At 38.0% G+C, this 22,690-nt stretch overlaps 3 protein-coding genes across 3 annotated transcripts in view; 1 reads left to right on the top strand and 2 right to left on the bottom strand.

Moving 5' to 3' along the window:
• si:ch73-352p18.4 (inositol 1,4,5-triphosphate receptor associated 2) overlaps window positions 1–549 on the bottom strand; it is a 101,721-nt gene extending 101,172 nt beyond the window's left edge. The window contains exon 1 of the mRNA XM_049471854.1: window positions 498–549. The gene's annotated coding sequence lies outside the window, so the exon portion shown is untranslated. The remainder of the gene's footprint in view (window positions 1–497) is intronic.
• cacna1sa (calcium channel, voltage-dependent, L type, alpha 1S subunit, a) overlaps window positions 1–14,662 on the top strand; it is a 43,460-nt gene extending 28,798 nt beyond the window's left edge. The window contains exons 30-44 of the mRNA XM_049471789.1: window positions 3,383–3,430; window positions 4,035–4,061; window positions 4,158–4,283; window positions 6,020–6,085; window positions 6,203–6,294; window positions 6,407–6,566; window positions 6,656–6,783; window positions 7,256–7,352; window positions 10,541–10,643; window positions 10,843–10,944; window positions 11,416–11,546; window positions 11,635–11,760; window positions 12,631–12,830; window positions 12,927–13,062; window positions 14,032–14,662. Coding sequence (XP_049327746.1) covers window positions 3,383–3,430; window positions 4,035–4,061; window positions 4,158–4,283; window positions 6,020–6,085; window positions 6,203–6,294; window positions 6,407–6,566; window positions 6,656–6,783; window positions 7,256–7,352; window positions 10,541–10,643; window positions 10,843–10,944; window positions 11,416–11,546; window positions 11,635–11,760; window positions 12,631–12,830; window positions 12,927–13,062; window positions 14,032–14,235 — 1,746 coding nt within the window. The 3' untranslated portion in view covers window positions 14,236–14,662. The remainder of the gene's footprint in view (window positions 1–3,382; window positions 3,431–4,034; window positions 4,062–4,157; window positions 4,284–6,019; window positions 6,086–6,202; window positions 6,295–6,406; window positions 6,567–6,655; window positions 6,784–7,255; window positions 7,353–10,540; window positions 10,644–10,842; window positions 10,945–11,415; window positions 11,547–11,634; window positions 11,761–12,630; window positions 12,831–12,926; window positions 13,063–14,031) is intronic.
• A 1,060-nt stretch (window positions 14,663–15,722) lies between these two features.
• The window catches only part of stk38b (serine/threonine kinase 38b), a 21,056-nt gene continuing 14,088 nt past the window's right edge, over window positions 15,723–22,690 (bottom strand). The window contains exons 12-14 of the mRNA XM_022682490.2: window positions 22,569–22,664; window positions 22,327–22,421; window positions 15,723–19,684 (exon numbers count right to left, since the gene is read on the bottom strand). Of these exons, the coding sequence (XP_022538211.2) occupies window positions 19,545–19,684; window positions 22,327–22,421; window positions 22,569–22,664 (331 nt within the window). The 3' untranslated portion in view covers window positions 15,723–19,544. The remainder of the gene's footprint in view (window positions 19,685–22,326; window positions 22,422–22,568; window positions 22,665–22,690) is intronic.

Below are 22,690 nucleotides of genomic sequence, written 5' to 3'. Positions count from 1 at the left end.
ACTGTTCTCATACAGAGTTCCCCAATGGTGGAACAAACTACCTTCCACTACCAGATCAGGAGAATCTCTAACTATCTTTAATAAACTCCTGAAGACAGAGCTCTTCAAAGAGCACTTACTCTCCTAACACCTCTAACACACTAACTACTTCTAACCCCATTTCCTTCTTCCCATCCTTCACTTCTCTATCCCTTTATTTCCCTTCGACCTCCTTTAAGCCCTATATAAAAATGGGTTATCTAAATTCCTATTACTTTGTACTTCATTATTGTCGCTTTGGACAAAAGCGTCTGCCAAATGAAATGTAATGTAATGTAATGTAATGTAATCAAGAGCCACGGTATCCAGGGTAATGTCAGCATACCACCAAGAAGGACCAACCACATCCAACAGGACTAACTGTGGACGCTGTAAGAGGAAGCTGTCCGAAAGGGATGTTCGGGTGCTAACCCGGATTGTATCCGGCTGATCAAATCCAAGCAGAATTCAATGTGCACCTCAACTCTCCTGTTTCCACCAGAACTGTCCGTCACCACAATCAATTATTGTGCTCTAAAACCAGGTGTTTCAGTTTCATTCTCCAACACCTGTACATTTCCACTACTTTCTATCTTTATTAGCCTCACAGATCCAGTGCTAATTGGTTGGGTATAAGCTTCCATTATTTGTTAGCTACATTAGCATTGGCGATAATGAGAAAAATAAGGTAAATCTTATTTTAAATCTATCGCTTTAATTGTAGTTTAATATAAGAGATGTGTTTCATTGCTGTGACTGTCTGGACTGTATCTGTCCCACAATTTGCCAGCGACGCTCTCGTCAAGCCCCCCCGCCAGACTTACCCTTCAACTCTAGCACACCTGAGATGGTCAGTATTTGTACCTGTCTCCCTTGGCTATGCCCCCAAGCCCCTCCCACCACATGTGATGTGGCTTTTTTCAGCTGTCAATCATTTCCAACCCCGCCCACTGCTTCCTTCTTTGCACACGGCTCTACCCAGAGCAGGTTAAGGGTTAAGAGAGTTGACACTGCAAACACTAGGGGGCGCCTGAATGAATGGGGTTGAATAATTCTGAAAATTACGAATATTTTTTAGGTGCATTCAACTCATAGGGGGTCCTATTTAAGTGATCTATAGGTGAGACGATTTAGGCTGTGTCAGTGTGTCTTTGCTATCGTAACGACAGGAAAAGTACACCTTGCTTGACTCGAAACGCAAAGCAAAAGGCATGTACTAATTCTCTACTAATTAATCATGGGTGTGGTTAATTTTGAGCATAATGTGAAATAAACCAATCAGCTTGTCACTTGCTCATCATACCCTTTAATCGTCAAGTGAGCTCTGACTTTGGTGGATTGCTATTTTAACGGTGCAGCTACCTGGACGTGTCCAACAAACGCTTCTCAGCAGAGGAATCTACTGACCTGCCTGTTCACACTGTGTGTGTGTGTGTGACTTAGAATATAGTTTTTTTATTTTGTATTCTGTTCTGTGTGCAGAATGTCTGACTGTTGACATTTGTCTAGGTTTTAATCGATCAGTGGAGCACCTGTGTTTTCCATTGTCAAGATAGCAATACACCAGAAATTTACCTGAACACACCTAATTTCCAGTCCACCACGCCCATCAGTGTAGATATATTCAAAAGCACTGTTGCTATTTGCTGTTGTTATATGGGAATATGGGAGTGTTCCTCATTGGTTGGTTATCATTACTGCTACTGATTGGTGATTGGCTAAATAAAGCGGTCACCTGATATCATCAGTATAAACAGATGCTGTTATAAAGTTCTGTATCTGGAGCTGAAAGGATGTTCATATTCTGTATTTAAAGAAAACCCATAAGAACCCATTCATTTTGGAACCTCTTTATTTTGGGAGCTCTCCTTAACTACGTTCCCTCACTTCACTGTGTACCTGTGCTCTGGCCACGCCCCCTGTCATTCACCTGTCTTCTTTCACACCTGTCACCAGGCTTTCATTTCTGTTACAACAGACAAATTAATGTTTTTTTTTTAATGTAAAAACTGATTCAGATGATTCAGTAATTTGTACTGTTTTTTCTGTAATGGAGAAGAAAGCTTTAAAATCACCACTCCTTTACTTTCAGAACCTCTTTTCAGTCCTGCTTCTGTTGTTTTTTTTGCTTCTACAGGACCAGTCAAACGTTTGGACACAATTTGGACTCAATTTTTTGTTCTTTCTTTTCCTACATAGTAAATGAATAGTGAAGTGATCTATCAGATTATGAAGGAACACATAAGAAATCGTGTAGTAACTTAAAAACAGTGTTAAACAAACCAACATAGTCTGTGAACAACAGTGGATATTCTTGCTTTTCCTTTTCTGAGGAGGTCCTGATGAGTGCCAGTTCTATCATCAATATGTTTTTGCTTGAGGATGCTTTAAATTTTTTTTTAAAGATTGACTGACCTTTATTTTTACTTAAAGTAATTGTATTCTTTACTTAGTTGAGTAGTTCTTGCCATAATATGGATCAGAACTGATGCTCCCAAACACATTAAGAGACAAGAAATTCAAGTAATTAACTTTTGATGAGTTCAGCACAGCTGTTAACTAAAATTAGCCTGAATTCCAGGTGATTCTACCTCATAAAGCTGACTGAGAAAATCCAGCAGAGATGTGTAAAACTGATCATCTAAACAAGAGGTGAAACTTTGAAGAATGTAAAATATTTTGGTTTATAGGGGTGGGCAATTTGGCCCTAAAATATTATCATGATATTTCATGGTATTTTCGCAATACCAATACTCTTGGCGATGAAAATTACATTTTATTATTGCATACGATGTGATACGGCACATCCCTAACTGAGATATTAAAAAATACAAAAATATAATCAGATTTGTAACAGTAAAAGTCAATGATCCAGAATTATTAGTCATGATAATATTAATAATAATAATAATAATAATAATAATGATGCACTCCAAATATCTCCATATATCCAGGATTAAAGTAAAATAAATGATACTGGACAGATTTAATCTGTCTCTAGTAGATATATAATGGGAAATGAGAACAGTGTGATTTTTTCTTTTGATAAAAACAGTAAAAAAGTAGAACCCTGATGTGATAATTAGGGGTGAGAGATATTTCAGGGTATAATATCGAATATTGTTCACGATATTCAAAAATAACACCCCTACTGGTTTGTTTAACACTTTATAGTTTGGATTTTGGAGTTAAGTATTAATCTGCAAAGCAGAGCATTTTAAAATAATGGAAAAAGCACTGAATTTGAGACATGTCCAAACTTTTACTGGTACTGTATGTCTCATTCTGTATTCAGTTTTTCAAAGCGCACACACACACGCACACACACACACACACACACTAACGTTCTCTCTCTCTATTAAAGGCGGCTTTAGCTGCTCAGGGTGGGCTCTACTGTCTGACTGGATGTGCGGTAAGTCAGTAATCGGTACCACTTTAAAATAAGACTACCTTTATAAAGGGTTTATGAATGGTTTATAAAGGAGATTATTAATGGTTATTAATTAGGCTGCAAATACTTTAAAACTCATTAATAAGCAGTTAACAAATAAATAACAACATATATAGAAATGACAACAGTGAGTTAAATAAAATGGCAAAGTAGTGATTCATTCACACACTCATTTCTACTGTTAAAGCTCAGATCTTTCTAGATACGGATCTTACTTTGTGTTTTCCATCAATCAGCATTAAACTCGTCACATTAATATATTTGTAAGTATGTTTTACTATTTACTATAAATTAAATGTTCAAACTCAGTTAAATCACATGACTCAAGCAAACAACGGATCACTGTTGCCTTTTTAATGAATGTGTTGTAATTGCTTATCAATGGTTTTAAGGCATTTACAACCTAATTAGCAATACTTAATAATGTAATTGATAAACCCTTTATAAGGTTAGTCTTATTTCAAAGTGGTACCCAGTAATCTGCTTTTCTCAATAAGAAATATATAACTATAACTAAATGACCGAACATGATATTTATTTATTTATTTACTTTTTGTCTCTTTAGGAGGTCAATCCAATGCAGGCCATCGCTGTAAGTACTGACCCACTCCAGCTTGGTAAAATAAACAGATTGGGGTAAATTTTCTCAATATATCAATTGTGTGTGTGTGTGTGTGTGTGTGTGCAGGACTCTGAGAATATGAGCGTCTCCATCACCCTCTTCCGTCTGTTCCGTGTGATGCGCCTGGTGAAACTACTGAATCGCTTTGAGGGAATACGGAACCTGCTGTGGACCTTCATAAAATCCTTCCAGGTATGTCCATCTACCATCTCAGGGTCCAATTTGTATGATCTATAGATGAGCCGCCAACTTGCAATAAATCGCTTTTTACAGCGTTATCCAGCTCAAAGTGGCTCCAAACCTCCTTGCTAGAATCCGAAGAGCCCTGACATTTAAAACAAGGCGTTAATAACTTAAAACGTGCAGAAGAAGCTTATTAAAAACACTGTTTACACCCCTGTTTACTGCACTACCTCATATCTATGACTGATTACTTTCACACTTTGTATAGTTTTTTTGTATTTATATATTTATGTATATATTTTTAAGTCTCAGTTTATAATTTTATAGTTTAGAGTCTTATATTCCTCACTGTGCTCTTTTATTTTATTTTATAATACTTATTGTTTGTTTCTACTGTGTACTGTTTGTTTCGACTGTGTTGTGTAATTGCTACTGGCTGCTAAATTTCCTTCTATCTATCTATCTTCTATCTATCTATCTATCTATCTATCTATCTATCTATCTATCTATCTATCTATCATCTATCTATCTATCTATCTATCTATCTATCTATCTATCTATCTATCTATCTATCTATCTATCTATCTATCTATCATAATGCTAGATTCAGCTCCGAATGCCACCACTTCAGTGCTCTGTACTGAAAATAGTAGGCAGGCTATGTGGAGTCTATGTATATATATGTCTATGTCATTATCAGTACAGTGATGGCGGCGCTTGGAGCTGAAGCTATAGTGTTATAGGATGTAATCAATGTTTTTTAATAAGCTTCTTTTTAAGCACTGTTCAAGTTATTAAGGACTTTCTCTCGGATTCTAGTAAGGAGGTGTGGAGCTACTTTGAGCTGGATAACGGTGTAAAAAGTGATTTATTTATCAGGGTAAATTATGTCCCGTATCTCCCAGTCTGAAGGGTGTTTGTTGGACAAACTGTTAAAATGTCTGGATCTCTGAACGCTGTGGGAGAACAGAGGTGAGCTATTCATCAAAGATAAGAACTTTTTATCATGTTTTACTACAACAAAAGTTCATTTTACACCAGAGTTCTCATTTAATTGTTAATGTTTGTGACATGCTACTGAAAGTATTTTACATGCTCCTGTTTTCAATTAACTAATTAATTAATTATAATCAGTTAATTAATTATATTCACTACAGGAATCACTGAATCATTTTAAACTTTTAGTTTCTAATCACCATCAGAAAGCCTGTGACTGTTTTAAATGACTTTTTTATTAGTTTATATTTTTCTCTTATTTTATTTTATTTATTTTTTGTTTATTTATTATTACTTTTATTTTTTTATTTAATTTTAATGTTCATTTTTCATTTTTGTACTAAGTTCTATTATTCATTTAATCACTTATCATTTTTAACATTTTACTTTACTTTTACTATTATCTATTTACTTATTTTATATTTTATACACTTAAATTAGTTTTTTTATATTATTTTTAATTTTTCTGTTTTACATATATATGTTTATTAAATTTTGATTTAAAATTAGTACTTATTTTATTTTTTACTATTTTATTTCTTATTATTGCTATATGATTATTAAATGTATTCAATCCCTTTGATGTTATAAAGGCTCGGCAACATTGTAAATGAGGGTCACACTCAATGTTTTTTTTTCCTGAGTGAAAATAAAAGTTTATTAATTGATTGATTGATTGATTATATTAATTATTCTGTATCTATCATATCATTAATAACCTGCGTGTGTGTGTGTGTGTGTGTGTGTAGGCTCTGCCCTATGTGGCTCTGCTCATAGTCATGCTCTTCTTCATCTATGCCGTCATAGGCATGCAGGTGAGTCAATCACACTCTCATATATATATAAATAATAAATAAATACAGATATATATTTTCTGTGTTTGCATTATTTCACTTTATGCACTTTATGAACTGCATGAACGCCCCGTGCAGGTGTTTGGCAAAATTGCGCTGATCGATGGAACTGTGATCAATCGCAACAACAACTTCCAGACGTTTCCACAGGCTGTTCTCGTGCTGTTCAGGTAAATCCCACGTGTATCCCAGGTGTATGTGTGTGGTAGGTGGGGGGTGGTCACTGTGCAGGTGTAGGGCTAATTCAGGTACATGTATGTATGTGTGTGTGTTTGTGTTCAGGTGTGCCACAGGTGAGGGATGGCAGGAAGTGATGCAGGGGTGTCTGTACGGTCAGCGCTGCGACCCCAAATCAGATTACCTGCCGGGGGAGGAGTACACCTGCGGAGCCGGATTCGCCGTACTGTACTTCATGAGCTTCTACATGCTCTGTGCTTTCCTGGTGAATAACACACACTCTCACACACACACAAATACACACACACACACACACACACACAAAGCACTTACAGTCCACTTCATCCCTTTTAGATCATTAACCTGTTTGTGGCCGTCATCATGGACAACTTCGACTATCTGACCCGTGATTGGTCCATCCTGGGGCCGCATCACCTGGATGAGTTCAAGAAGATCTGGGCAGAGTACGACCCTGAAGCCACGTGAGTAGCCGGACAATCAGAACTTATGAAAGCTGTATTATTTACATCCTAATTATATACAGTTTTGGAAAAAAAATAAGAGATGAGTTTCTTTGATTTTACCAAATTGAAAAGCTCTGGAATATAATCAAGAGGAAGATGGATGATCACAAACCATCAAACCACCAAGCTGAACTCTGCTTGAATTTTTGCACCAAGAGTAAAGCAGCATAAAGTTATCCAAAAGCAGTGTGTAAGACTGGTGGAGGAGAACATGATGCCAAGATGCATGAAATTAAAACTTTGATTAAAAACCAACCAGGGTTATTCCACCAAATATTGATTTCTGAACTCTTAAAACTTTATGAATATGAACTTGTTTTTTTGCATTATTTGAGGTTTGAAAGCTCTGCATCTTTTTTGTAATAATAAATGAATTTATAATTATATTTTGGCTGTGTGTGTAATCTGTGATGCCTGCGCTGTCCTGTAGGGGGCGCATTAAACACCTGGATGTCGTGACTCTGCTGCGGAGGATTCAGCCACCGCTCGGCTTCGGCAAATTCTGTCCTCATCGAGTCGCCTGCAAGGTGATCACACACACACACACACACACACACGTCGGTGTGTCTTTGGTATGATGAGGGCACAAAAAATACGCCTCATGCAGCTCGAATTGCGCAAAATAGCATGTACTAATTACATGTGGTTAATTTAAGGTGTAACATGAAATAAACCAATCAGTGTGCCAGTTCTCATTCCCTTTAAGAGTCAAGTGAGCTCAGACTTTGGCGTGTTCGTATCTTAACAGTGCGGCGCTTTTCTGCGTCTCAGCAGAGAAAACTGAGCTGCTGGTTCACGCTGAGAAGATACACCAGCAGCTCATTTAAGGGAACAGCAATGATATTTTATTCTTTATTCTGTTTATTGTTGAGTTAAAACTCAGGACCACCAAACCCATAAGTGTAGATTTATGCCTAAACTCTTTTTAAAAGCTTTTAATAAGGGTGTCACGATTCTCTAAATCCTCGATTCGATTTTATTTCCGATTTTAGGGTCACGATTCGATTCTCGATTTTCTTTTTTCTTTTTTTTTACAGCAGAGAGGTCTATGCCAGTTTTAGATTAGTCTATGGTCAGTCATTGGTTTGATTCATCAAATTTACAATATCTTATTTCAAAAGGTGGGCTTGATATAAGTGATGTAAAGTGATACAAGTGATCTGTAATACACCACATTAGGCACTAATGGTAAAATTTAAATAATTTAATTAAGATATATATGTACGGAGCCCGGGAGGGGCCGTGGATAAAAAAAACAATTAAATCGAGTGAACGATGTAGCAGTTCGTGCTCACGTTTTCTTTAATTCGAGTGAACGATTTGCAATTCGTGCTCACGATTTCTTTAATTGGTGCTCACGATTTCTGTAATTCGTGCGCACGATTTCTGTAATTCGAGTGAACGATTTCTGTAATTCCTGCTCACGTTTTTATGCAATAAGACAATAAGCTGGGAGGGAAAGGAGCATTTTCTCTCTTGATCTGTTACAGGGGTGCAGTGATGATAATCAGTTATCTACCTTTATAACCTGCTGATATTAATGCACTAGTGTTACAGTTAGATGTACAGTACAGTGAGCAGATTTTGCCTGGTGGTGGAATCTCTACAGCGCGTGGGGGAGAGCCGTCCGCGGCACGGGTTCCCTGGCCGCGAGCGCAGGTCTTCACGGAGCTTATTTACCAACAATATAGACAAATATAGTCAATTCCAGTCATGATTAAAGGAAACAAACATTACTAATGCAGGATAACTGTGTGTTATTAAAACCAGATCAAAACAAAGTTATAATGCAATGTGGAACTGTTTATAATTTCTTATTTTCAACAATAGTATAACGTAAAGAAGTATAATTATATAAATATACAGCTATAAGACTTAGGTCCAAATGTACACTGTAAAAGTTAATAAAGATAATACAAAATTAATGCAAGGTGTGACAGTTGTCTATGAATGGCTCATATAAGAGCTGCTTTAAATATGTAACACTATATAAAATCAAAATAGCTGGTCTAAAATACTATTAATACAATGTATTAAGATATTTAGTAAATAGGCATTTCATATAATAATTTGGATCAATTTGATAATTTATTCCAATATGTTTCCTAAAATAATTAAGTTTCTATATCTGATGAAATGTCCTGAATATCTGCTTATTCTCAAATCACAGTGTCCTGCCCAGAAACATGCCACAAGCTTCAAATAAAAAATATAATAATTATAAACTTCTTAAATGTATATTTTCTGAATTATGTGTTTATTTATTATACAAATTATTAAAATATAGATTAAATCTATCATAAAAGTAATAATGATGTAACCAGATTTAAGAAGGTGTGCATTTCCTTGGAGGCTGGCTGAATGTTATTTAGAAATTAATAAACACATTTGCACATTGCATTATAACTTTGTTTTGATCTGGTTTTAATAACACACAGTTGTCCTGCATCAGTAAAATGTTTGTTTCCTTTATTCATGACTGGAATTGACTGTATTTGTCTACATTGTTGGTAAATAAGCTCCGTGAAGACCTGCGCGCGCGGCAGGTGTCTGGCGGCGGGGGAACCGATGCCGCGGACGGCTCTCCCCCACGCGCTGTAGAGATTCCACCACCAGGCAAAATCTGCTCACTGTACTGTACATCTAACTGTAACACTAGTGCATTAATAACAGCAGGTTATAAAGGTAGATAACTGATTATCATTACTGCACCCCTGTAACAGATCAAGAGAGAAAATGCTCCTTTCCCTCCGAGCTTCTTGTCTTATTGCGCATAAAAACGTGAGCACGAATTACAGAAATCGTTCACTCGAATTAAAATAAAACGTGAGCACGAATAGCAAAACGTGAGCACGATTTAGAGAAAACGTGAGCACGAATAGCAAATCGTGAGCACGATTTAAAGAAAACGTGAGCACGAATAGCAAAACGTGAGCACGATTTAAAGAAAACGTGAGCACGAATAGCAAATCGTGAGCACGATTTAATTATTTTTTTTATCCACGGCCCCTCCGGGGCTCCGTATATATGTAATGCCATCTAGTGGCTTTTTTGGGTAGCAGCAGTGCGCACTATTAAAACAGCAATGTGCAACATAACAAAATAAATAATAAAAAAATACAGGAACAGTCATGTACAAAATAATAGAACAATTAGAGCCTTAACAAACTGAACTCTATCCTACTATAACAGTTAAACATGAAAAATAAGACTTTAAGACTTTTTCGGTCCCTGAGAATGAGAAGTTTTTTTCTTTAATAAAGATATATTATTAACTTTATCTGAGAGAAAGATGCTCCTTAAGGTACCAAAACTATTTACATATTTGAGGCTAGACAAAACAACTGTTATTTTTATATTTTCTTTAAGATTTAAAGAATTTGCACATTCTCTGGAGAAAGAGCTGCTCTTTGAGCTACAGTGTGCTGCGACGTTTGCGGGAGGGATCGTCGATCCTCTTTTTGACTTCGATGCTCAAGACCATGACATAATTTCGAACGATTTCTATGCAATATCGAAATCGTGACACCCCTAGCTTTTATGATGGTGCGGGTGAAAATAGACTGCTGTATACACGGGGTGTAAGATAGCAAAGAGCATGACGATGCACCTTGAACAGGGAGTATGATAGGGCCCTATACATGTATTTGACTGTATTGTGAGCTGTGTGATCTTACAGGGCATTAGATTGATATTTATGACTCTTTCTTTACAGAGACTGATCTCTATGAACATGCCTCTGAACAGCGACGGCACCGTCACCTTCAACGCCACACTGTTCGCCCTGGTCCGAACCGCTCTCCGGATCAAAACAGAGGGTAACACACACACACACACACTAACAAACACACACACACAATCAAAATCACATCTACATTCGTCTGTACATTCTATATATATTTACTCTACTCAGAAACCATCAAAATGCATAATACATGCCTAATATTTTATTTATGGTACAACTGTCTTCTTCTTTCTTCTCTAACCACCCAAATCTGCTTTTCTGTGATTGGTCAGGCAATTTCCAGCAGGCCAATGAGGAACTGCGAGCCATCATCAAGAAGATTTGGAAGAGAACCAGCATGAAGCTGCTGGACCAGGTCATCCCGCCCATTGGAGGTTAGCAATTTTCCTTCAATGGAGTTCGAAACAATAGCATTTAGCGCTATTATTAACTAGGGGTCGGACGATATATATCGATATCATTAATATATTGTATCATTTCGATATCGTATCGTACGTGTATGTGGAGTCAGACTCACCCCCAAATGTGAGTTACTATAGTTACTGCTTCATTACTCCACATGGTGGCGATAAAATCACATGAATAGTTATTATAACTAATAACCTGTTATTATCACATCTACAGCATGTTCCTATTTAAACCAACTGATGGTAGCTCTCTCATTGTTTATTGTAAGGGTCTTAGTTACAATAACAATGTATGAAACTACCGCCACCATGTTTAGAGGCTGTATTTATCCAATTGGTGGGAAAATTGGTAGATGAAATTGCAGTGAAAATACGATAAGACGGCCAAAACCATATTTTGCTGAAAAAAAAAAAACTTTATGGCACATACCTTTTCAGATGATGAAGTGACGGTAGGGAAGTTCTACGCCACATTCCTGATCCAAGAGCACTTCAGGAAGTTCATGAAGCGTCAGGAGGAGTACTACGGCTACAGACCCGCCAAAAACAAAACCACCAACGAAATTCAGGTAAAAACCCCACATTCTCTTTCTCTCACAGGGCAGATCTGTAACTGTGCACCATCTAATCCCTCCATCTTTTTCTCCACCTGAACAGGCTGGTCTGCGCAGTATTGAGGAGGAGGCGGCTCCAGAACTGCAGAGGGCGATATCTGGTGACCTGCTGAACGAAGACGAAATGGACCGAGCCATGGACGAGGCGGCGGAGGACGCCATCTACAGGGTATACAGCAATGAGTTAATCATGAACAGCTTCACCCATTCAGCCTACAACAGTTTAGCTCCACCCATTCAGCTTACAACAGCAGTTTAACTCCACCCATTTATTTTACAGCAGCAGTTTAGCTCCACCCATTTATCTTACAGCAGCAGTTTAGCTCCACCTGTTCAGCCTACAGTAGCAGTTTAGCTCCACCCATTTAGCCTACAACACCAGTTTAGCCCCACCCATTCAGCTTACAGCAGTTTAGCTCCACCCATTCAGCCTACAACAGTAGTTTAGCTCCACCTATTCAGCCAGCAGTAGTAGCCCTACCCATTTAGCCCACAGCACTTTAGCTCCACCCATTCAGCCTACAGCAGTTTAGCTCCACCCATTCAGTCTACAACTGTAGTTTAGCCCCACCTATTCAGCCTACAACAGCAGTTGAGCCCCACAAATTCCACCAATAGTAGTAGTTTAGCTCCACCCATTCTACTTAAAGCAGTTTTGCTTAAGCCATTCTGCCTACAATAGTAGTTTAGCCCCACCCATTCAGCCTACAGCAGTTTAGCCCCACCCATTCCACTATAATAGCTTAGCCCCACCCATTCCGCCTACAACAGTAGTTTAGCTCCACCCGTACAGCTTACAGAAGTTTAGCTCCACCCATTCCACCTATAGTATTTGATTAGCCCCACCTATTCCTTCTATAGCAGTTTAGCTCCACCCATTCCACCTATACCAGTTTAGCTCCACCCATTCAGCATACAGTGGTAGATTAGCTCCGCCTATTCAGCCTACAGCAGTTTAGCTCCACTCATTCCACCTATATTGGCTTCATAAATAAAACACAAATTGTAAATATTACTCTCTGTGTTTCCATGGTTACAGCGTGCGGGTGGTCTGTTTGGCAACCACGTCGACCCCTTTAGTCTTCAGCGGGGAACCCCTCTGCCCACGCAGGTGACCAGCCAGCGCCCCCTGCAGCTCGCCGACAGCAGAACAGACGAGGCGGAGTCTTCACCCTCGTACCTCAGCTACGCTAACAACTACAACACCAACAATAACACACACAACCGATTCACACACAGGTGAGAATAAACAGTGTGTGTGTGTGTGTTAGGTGTGTTAAGTGTGTATCTTGATTGATTAGCAGTACTGCAACAGTAACACTTGCTGTTTTTCAGGTTCTCCTATGAGAGCCAAGACTCCTCCCACCTCAGCTCTCCATCTGCATCCAGGAGTGATCTCCATTTCCCAGCATGCAGCAGGGCAGAGGTGCAGCAGGGTCCACTGAGTGCTGCTGAAGTGATGATTCAGGAGGTGAGACTTATCTAGGGTCATGTAACATCATAAAAAAAAATAATATTTATCCAATCAGAACATCAGATTCTAATGACAGAGTACAACACTATGCTCCCTATTGGGCGGAGTTTAAGCACAACACTAAATGAACCACTTCTGACACCAATTTTATATATAAACCAATCAATTAAAATCAATACTGTATTGAGAGGAGCAGCAGGAAAACCAGAAGCAGGAGAGGAGGTGTAGAAAACAATGAGAGGGTGAGTAGGAAAGGTGGAGGATTAAAAAGAAGGAGGAGAGAAGGAGTAGGATAGGAAGAGGAGGAGTAAAAAAGGAGGAGGAGAAGAGGTGTAGAAAAGGAGGATGAGGAGAAAAGTAGTAGGAACGGAGGAGGAGAAGAACAGTTGAAGGAAGGGAGAAGGAGGAGAGAAGCAGCAGGAAGGGAGGAGGAGAGGAGTAAGAAAGCAGGAGGAAAGGAGTAAGAGGAAAGGGGAGGAGCAGTAGGAAGGGAGGAGTAGGAAAGGAGGAGTAGGAGAGGAATAGAAAAAAGAGAAGGGGTAGGATAGGAGGTGGAGGAAAGGAGCAGTAATAAGAGAGAAGGAGGAGAGGAGCAGTAGAAAAGGATGAGAAGAGAGCCGTAGGAAAGGCGGAGGAGGAGGGGAGGAGCAGTAGGAAAGGAAGAGGAGTAACAAAGGAAAAGAAGGAAAAGAGGAGAAAGAGAGGAGCAGTAAGAAGGGAGGAGGTGAAAGATGTAGGAAAGATGGAGAGTAGCAATAGGAAAGAAGGAGGAGTAGGAAAGGAGGACGAGTGAGGAGTAGAGGAGGAGTAGGAAAGGAGGAGGAGAGGAGTATCCCTCTTCTTTAGCTTCTGTAGAATATGATGCTCTGATGCTGCTTCCTGCTTTATCATGTCAGTGTACATCAATTAATGACTCATAGGGTGGTCATGTGACATGTGTGACCTCACCTGTTCTCTGTTATCCAGGTGCTGCAGAAAGGGGGCGTGGCTGAGCTAGGCGCGGACCGCAGATTCGTTACTGTGACGAAGGCGGAGTTAGCCTCAGCTCTGCACATGAGCCTGGACCAGCTGGAGAGAAACGCAGCTGCTGTTTTGAATAAACAAACGAGGGGCGGGGCCAGAGCAGTGACCACGCCCACACCCTCCGCCAGCATACAGAACCTGGTGTAAACTGACTCTAACTACTGCGTTTGAAGAAGACAGAGACAAGACAAGATGATCCCGTGATGCTGAAGAGGAAGCTGATGATGGACAGACTCTGATTACAGATTTTTTTTACAAGTGCTCAAAACTCAGTTTACTTACTGATCAAAACTCCTGCACATTTTTTTTTTTTTGCAAAATACCCTTTTTATTGGATGCATTTCAACATCTATTAATGTTAAACAAGATAAACAGTATATTTAACAGTTTAATGTTAATGTAAAATGATGTATATGAACTGTAAACATTTGAGAAAAAACTTTTCCACTCTATTTTTAAACAACAAAAAAAAACATCGTCCAGCGGAAGAGGAGCACAAAAAGCACTAAAACGAGTGATCTGTAGCTTCAGCAGGAGTTCCGATAAATGTGAGAATTAAAGAGACTCCACAGCGCCCTCTTGTGGTCTGGTGGTCAGTTCCAGTGCTGAGCTTTATCCAGCAGTCTGTCTTCGAATTTAAGGAGAACTCCGGTGTAAAATAGACTTTTGTTGTAGTAAAACATGATAAAAAAGTTCTTATCTTTGATGAATAGCACACCTCCGCTCTCCCACAGCGTTCAGAAATCCAGAAATTTTAACAGTTTATCCAACAAACACCCTTCAGACTGGGAGATACGGGGCATAATTTACCCTGATAAATCACTTTTTACACCGTTATCCAGCTCAAAGTAGAATCTGGAGAGCCCTGACATTTAAAACGAGGCATTAATAACTTAAAAAGTACACAAGAAGAAGCTTATTAAACACCACTGTTTACATCCTATAACGCTACTAGCTTCAGCTCCGAGTGCCGCCATCACTGTACTGATAATGACATCATAGACACATATATACATAGACTCCGCAGAGCGTAGCAGCCGGCGCCAGGAGGCAGATTATCCTGAGTATATGTATGTATATGTCTGTGACATTATCAGTTCAGTACAGCAGAGGTGAGCTATCAAACTTTTTATCATGTTTTACTACAACAAAAGTCTATTTTACACCAAAGTTCTCCTTTAATTAGCGAGATATTTGTATGTGGGTTTAGGCCGTTAGGTATTATATTATTTTAAATCAGAGGTGTCTTTAGGCTGGGATGAGTGTTTAGTAATGTGAAATAGAGCTGGTTTTCTATTAGCAAAGAAATCTGAAGAATAAAAATGTTATATGTATTTAATTAGCTGTGTTTCAGTGGTTGTTACTGTGATTAGAAGCCAAAGACACACCGACCGTAGAAAACATGGATGTGTTATCTCCAGTTTCCACATAGTGAAGATCAAAGGTGGAGCCAGAGCCGCCCCCTTCTTATACACCAACTGTCTCAGTCTGCCTTCATTGAGTTAAATTCACCATGGCAGAAGGTGCAAAAACAGGGAATGTAAAATGGATATACACTGAATTTTACAAAAAGTGTGATCGTATATCTGGCATTTGATTTACAGTAATGCTAACACACGCTGTGATGGATTTCTTGAAAGATTTTATTGTGTGGTTTTACAAAGCTAGCAGCTTCCACTGAAGCATCTGCGCATTTTCTAGATTTACATTAAACCTAGAAACAAAATAAAAGGTCTTACACACACACACACACACACACTCCCAGATTTCTGTGTGGAAAAACAAGAACGCACAAAGGATAAAGGATATCAGGATCTCTCTCTGCTGTATCTGCAGATTATTCATGTTGTATTATTTATAACAGGTCGTCTTTTAACAGGTTTTACTGAATGTAAAAAAAAACAAAAAAAATATGATGACTCACTAATAACAGAAGCAGCTACGACTGAAACTGATCCCTTCTTTCTTTAATGGTGTTGTATTATATATAGGACGAGGCTATTTAGTTTATTTAGATTAGTAGTGAATGGCCAACATTCTTAATAGTGCTCTAAAACCTAAAGAGGGATCCATTTCAGTCACAGTCAGTGCTTTCAGTTTCCTATGTTGAGTGCATTTAGTGGACTCTACAGATACAGCAGAAACAGAACAAGCTGAAAAAAGTGAAATAATCCAGGATATAAACTATAAAACATACAGGAATAACAATCACACAGAAAAAAAAACAGAAACTGAAAGTAAAAACAATATAAACATAAAAATGACCTCCTCCACTTGAGAGGCTTCTTTATATATGAAATAGCAATATTACAAAAAAGCTCTGTACCGCATCATATTCAGAGAGTACCTTCTAAATCACACACATAAACATAAACACACCCAATAAATAAAGCTGAGAAACTTCAGAATGAACCGACGTCAGAAATATTTCAGTCCGGTTCTTTTCTGTGGTCGATATGTAGAAAACGAGTAAAGAGTGAAAGCATAATTATAATAATAAAAAAGCAGAAATATGTGTTTAATCCACAACTGAAACATCTGGACTTCAAAAAATCCACTAAGTGTCTTTGGTTTCTCCGATCAGATCAATATTTTACAACCAATCAAACAGCTCAAACACTCAACCAATCAAACAGTTCAAACACTGAACCAATCAAACAGCTGGAACATTCAACTAATTAAACAGCTCAACCAATCAAACAGCTCAACCAATTAAACAGCTCAACCAATCAAACAGCTCAACCAATTAAACAGCTCAACCAATCAAACACTCAAACAGCTCAAACACTCAACCAATCAAACAGCTCAAACTCTCAACCAATCAACCAGCTCAAACACTCAACAAATTAAACAGTTCAAACACTCAACCAATCAAACAGCTCAACCAATTAAACAGCTCAAACACTCAACCAATTAAACAGTTCAAACACTCAACCAATCAAACAGTTCAAATACTCAACTAATCAAGCAGTTCAAACACTCAACCAATCAAACAGTTCAAACACTCAACCAATCAAACAGCCCAAACACGCAACCAATCAAACAGCTCAAACACTCAACCAATTAAACAGTTCAAACACTCAACCAATCAAACAGTTCAAACACTCAACCAATTAAACAGTTCAAACACTCAACCAATCAAACAGCCCAAACACGCAACCAATCAAACAGTTCAAACACTCAACCAATCAAACAGCCCAAACACGCAACCAATCAAACAGCCCAAACACGCAACCAATCAAACAGTTCAAACACTCAACCAATCAAACAGCTCAAACTCTCAACCAATCAAACAGTTCAAACACTCAACCAATCAAACAGCTCAAACACTCAACCAATCAAACAGTTCAAATACTCAACCAATCAAACAGCTCAAACACTCAACCAATCAAACAGTTCAAACACTCAACCAATCAAACAGCCCAAACACGCAACCAATCAAACAGCCCAAACACTCAACCAATCAAACAGCTCAAACTCTCAACCAATCAAACAGTTCAAACACTCAACCAATCAAACAGCTCAAACACTCAACCAATCAAACAGTTCAAATACTCAACCAATCAAACAGCTCAAACACTCAACCAATCAAACAGTTCAAACACTCAACCAATCAAACAGTTCAAACACTCAACCAATCAAACAGCCCAAACACGCAACCAATCAAACAGCTCAAACTCTCAACCAATCAAACAGCTTAAACCATAAAACCAATCAAACAGCTCAAACACTCAACCAATCAAACAGCTCAAACTCTCAACCAATCAAACAGCTCAAACACTCAACCAATCAACCAGCTCAAACTCTCAACCAATCAAACAGCTGGAACAGATTGGAAAGCTCAAAAAAACTCAAACAACTCAACCAATCAAACAGCTGGAACAGCTCAAACAGCCCAATCAGGATGAGAAGCAGAATATTTGTTCAGAGCTTCAGAGCAAAAGATACAAAAATATCCTCAAAAGGCTTAATGCAAAAATTCTCATTATAAAAAATATATATTACAATTTCAGAAGAGCATAATGCCTTTAGCATTCAGCACTACAGTAACCGTCTTTGGGAAAATCCAGCATAAAGAGTGATCGAATAATGTGTGTGTGTGTGTGTGTGTGTGTTACTATTATTTTTATTCCTACATAGTAAATGAATAGTGAAGTGATCTAACAGATTATGAAGGAACACATAATGAATCATGTAGTAACTTAAAAACAGTGTTAAACAAACTAAAATACTCTGTGAAGTATTTAGATGCTCTTATCTGAGGAGCTGTTTGTTAACTTGTGGTTTCTGAGGCTGGTAACTCTGATAAACTCATCCTGTACAACAGAGGAAACTCTCGCTTTTTATCCTTTTATCCTTTCCTGTGGTGCTACTGATAAGTGCCAGTTTCATCATCATAATGTTTTTGATGGTCGTTTTTGTGATTTCACTTAAGGAAACTTTGGAATTTCTTAAAATTGACTTTTGGATTGACTGAACTTCACGTAAAATATAAACATATTATGGTTTAATTAACACTTTTGTTTTTTATAAAACAATTTAGCTTTTCAAATTAGCTTTTCTTCATAGTTTGAATGACTTTAGTATTAATCTACAATACAGAACATTTTTAAATAGTAAAAAACGTTCAATGTTTTACAGCATTTGGGTTTAAGAACTGATACAGAATCCTGCTGTTTCAGTTCATCGCTATCAGCATTTTCTTGCATTTATCAAATCATAGTTACGTCACAATAACGACAATCCTCATTGGCCTACGCTGGCTACGGTCTAAATCAGGGGTCGGCAATAGGCTGCATTAAACATCTGGACTGTGAAGTTGTTTGAACTGTACTGAACGATAATGAAAAAAAATAAATAAATAAACTGCTACTCTGGTGAGCTTTTGTTTACATCCCTCCCCTGTCTCTCTCTGTTGCGCTCGGCGTGACTTTAATTTCTATCCGTTCTCGTTTTTCCGCCCATTCTTGGGCTTCCTATCTTCTTATAAGGGGTTTGTTTTCCGGCCGTGTCCCAATTCACTAGCCGGGTCAGCGGTAGTGTTTTGGATCGCGACCCTGACGACTCTGGTTCGATCCCACGTGAGGAGCGGTGTATTTATTTATTTTTAATTCCTTTTTTCCTGGGTTTACCTGCTTTGAGATCAACAGTTCTGCAATTGGGTTTAACAACCCTCTGGGCTGGAGAGCTAATACCCGCATCCAAACTTTATTGCCGATCCCTGGTCTGAACGTTACAGCCGCAGAGTGGTCTGAGTGAAGGTGTGTGTGTGTGTGTGTGTGTGTGTGTTGCAGCTCTGATTCAGGTCCTCTAAAGTAGAATATAATTATGAAATGTAATAGTTTTGCAGGTATAACTGTATTAAATATCTCTAAGGCTAGTTTTGTGAAGTGTGTGTATGTGTGGTAAAGTAGGGTGTGTTGCAGGATGCAGGATGAAGGCAGGGGGCGCTGTGCTCATCTCTTTCCTCCCTTCATGTAGGACGGAATGGCCCCCCGCGCTGTGAGACCCTCGAAACGCTTGTAGGTGTAGTTTACAAACACCCAGTCCTTATTCTTATACTCCGCCTCCACGTGAGAACTGACCACGGCCGACGCTGCCGAGACACACACACACGCACACACACACACACACACACACACACACACACACACACACACACACACACACACACACACATCAGTTCAAAGTTTAGCTTGTGTAAAGACAGAAAATAATGAATACACACACAGACAATCACACTGATGAACCAAAACATTATGACCACTTGCTTAATATGAGTCTACCACGAGACTACAAGAAATATGCTAGGCTAACACTGCTAACAAACACTAAACTCCCTCTCAGCCCATATATGGAAACACTCATAGTTTTTTTACCATTTTTATTTTATTTTATAGTTTTTTTTATATATAATTATATTTCTATTGTCATACACAATCATGCATGTGTCATTATGGGATATATTTCCAATAGTATCTGTCTGCAGAGCCGCAGAGCCACGGATATACGGCAGCAGATTCACGCCAGCAGTTTCAAGCCAGTGGCATTCTGCGCATGCGTCAGCAGAACCGCGGATTTAAACCAGCACTTTCAGGCCGGTGGCATTCTGCGCATGCGTTGATACCTTCTTCGATTTTCTTAGCGTTAAACAACTGGTTTGACTTAGCTAGGGTTAGTTAAAAAGTTTTAGGAGGTATTCATATCATATTCTGACACATATTAGTCTTATGTGCCTCGATAGACTAATGGTCTATGTAGACATATTGTTCAATTACCCTTCAATTTAACCTCAACATTGATAGTTGGCTTACATGGGATTTACTTTTACATTTACTCATAACATGTATATGCCAGAATTAACTATTCACATCAAATATACAATACGTGATGTATATCATAATATAACTTTGGTGCAATGTTTTATATTTAGATTTATGGTTTCTATGCCAATAAAAATGATGAAGTTCTCCCATTTTTTATACTGATTGTCTTTTTTTTGGACACTTACATTTACATTCTTTTGTTCTGAGCTGTGAGTTAAAAGTGTCCCAAATGTGTGATGAACAAACCATTGATTTATCTTACCACATGTGCAGGAATTAAACTGAGCATAATGTTAAACACTGGGCTAAAACAAATACATATAGACATTTACATGGTAAATATTGCACACATGATTGTATAACCTAGCTAATGATTTATGTAAGCACCCTAAAATTGGACATGAATATGCCTAGGAATTAAATACCTTAATTAGCTATAATAATTAGAAGGACAAAATATCACTCATCTGCTTAATTCAAGCTCAAAGTTGAGCAATGGCTTTAATAATACATGGTCTTTATGTGTACAATTCCATGTGCAATACTTGAGTAAAATAAACGCTGCTGTTCTATTTTATAAATTACTGACACTGTTTCTCCCAAATTACAAATAAAAATGTAAATGAAAAATAAACAAAAAAAAAATCAAATACTGCAAATAATGCAAAGAAAGTTCATATTAGAATTAATGTTTCTATATGAATATTAACTTTTTTTTGCATTATTTGAGGTCTGAAAGCATTGAATCTTTATATATATATATATATATATATATATATATATATATATATATATATTTTTTTTTTTTTTTTAATTTACTTTCTGCAAATACATGGTCATACATAGTAAAATCAGACAAACTGATCATGATTTTGAAGTAGCCTATTTTATAAAGTATATTTTGTATATTGTGAAGTATACACACACACACATATATATATATATATATACACATTATATACGTATATATACATACATATATACTCTATATAGTCTATAGTCTGATATTAATATAATAATATAACGATTCTGTAAAATACTTATTGTATTCACTGACTTACCTTCATGTTGGACTGCTCGGTTAAAATGGAGTTTTAGGTGACTCCTAAGTTTTGTGGCCGATGTTGGCTTATAATGCTGTATGGAGCACAACGGGCAGTGATATTTTTGGCAACATGTGCCACATTGCTCATATTTTGGCACGGAATTGCCTTTTCGGATTGAAACATGCATTTCAATCCCAGCAGAATCGCGTTGTCCTACTGCGCATGCGCAGAATGCCACCGGCTTGAATCTGCTGGCGTGAATCTGCTGGCGTATATCCGTGGCTCTGCGGCTCTGCAGACAGACCCTTCTCTATATTTCAGTCTTTGTGTGTATATGTGCGCAGACACATACATCAAAAGCAAACACACTCACAGAATATTTCTTAAAGTCTCTGTACCTAAAGCTTTTTTTTCTCAACAAACAACCAAAAAAAAATAGAAAAGCAACAAGCGATTAACAGGTTAGAATCAAACATTGGGTGATCTTGTCTGTACAGAAATATAATTAGTTTGTGAAAATTAAATCGGGCCTAAGGTGTGTGATATATTTAATCCATTTTCCCAGTTTCTGAGAACGCAGTTATCTTCTCAATTTCATATATTTCCATTATAATATCCATCCATGCATTTAGAGTTGGACACTCCTTTGACTATTTTATTGGTTTTTACTCCTTTCTTTCCTGGGGAGGTCCTGATGAGTGCCAGTTTCATCATCATAACGGTTTTGATGGTCTTTTTTGCAACTGCACTTGAGGAAATTAGTCCAAATTAGTGACTGGTACTGTACATGACTTACAAAACAGGTAAACAGGAGTGTGATAACTAGGGCTGAGAATCTCAGTGTGTGTGTGTGTGTGTGTTCCTACCAGCTGGCTGTAAGATGTCTGACTCTGGGAACTCGTCGAAGTTTGAGGTGTCATCAATGCTTTTAATTTCAATGGGAATAGCAGCCGGTCTCTCCCTGCAGGAACACACACACGCACACGCACACGCACACATAAAGCACTATTTTAATTACATATATATATATATATACATATCTGCAAATGCAACACACTTTCATGCACAATCACATATAATACTATTAAAACAAATTTAGATAATAAACCTTATATGATCATAATCGACACCCTCAAAGAACGGATTCCTCTTTATCTCCTCCACTCCTGAAGCTCCAATACGGTGATCTGCTTCACAGCAAAACCTGCACACACACACAAACACACACAC

The sequence above is a fragment of the Astyanax mexicanus genome, chromosome 24 (genome assembly GCF_023375975.1).
Source record: "Astyanax mexicanus isolate ESR-SI-001 chromosome 24, AstMex3_surface, whole genome shotgun sequence".
Classification (NCBI taxonomy): Eukaryota; Metazoa; Chordata; class Actinopteri; order Characiformes; family Acestrorhamphidae; genus Astyanax; species Astyanax mexicanus.
The sequence above is the reverse complement of the archived record's forward strand: the minus strand, read 5'-3'. Positions and strand labels throughout refer to the sequence as shown.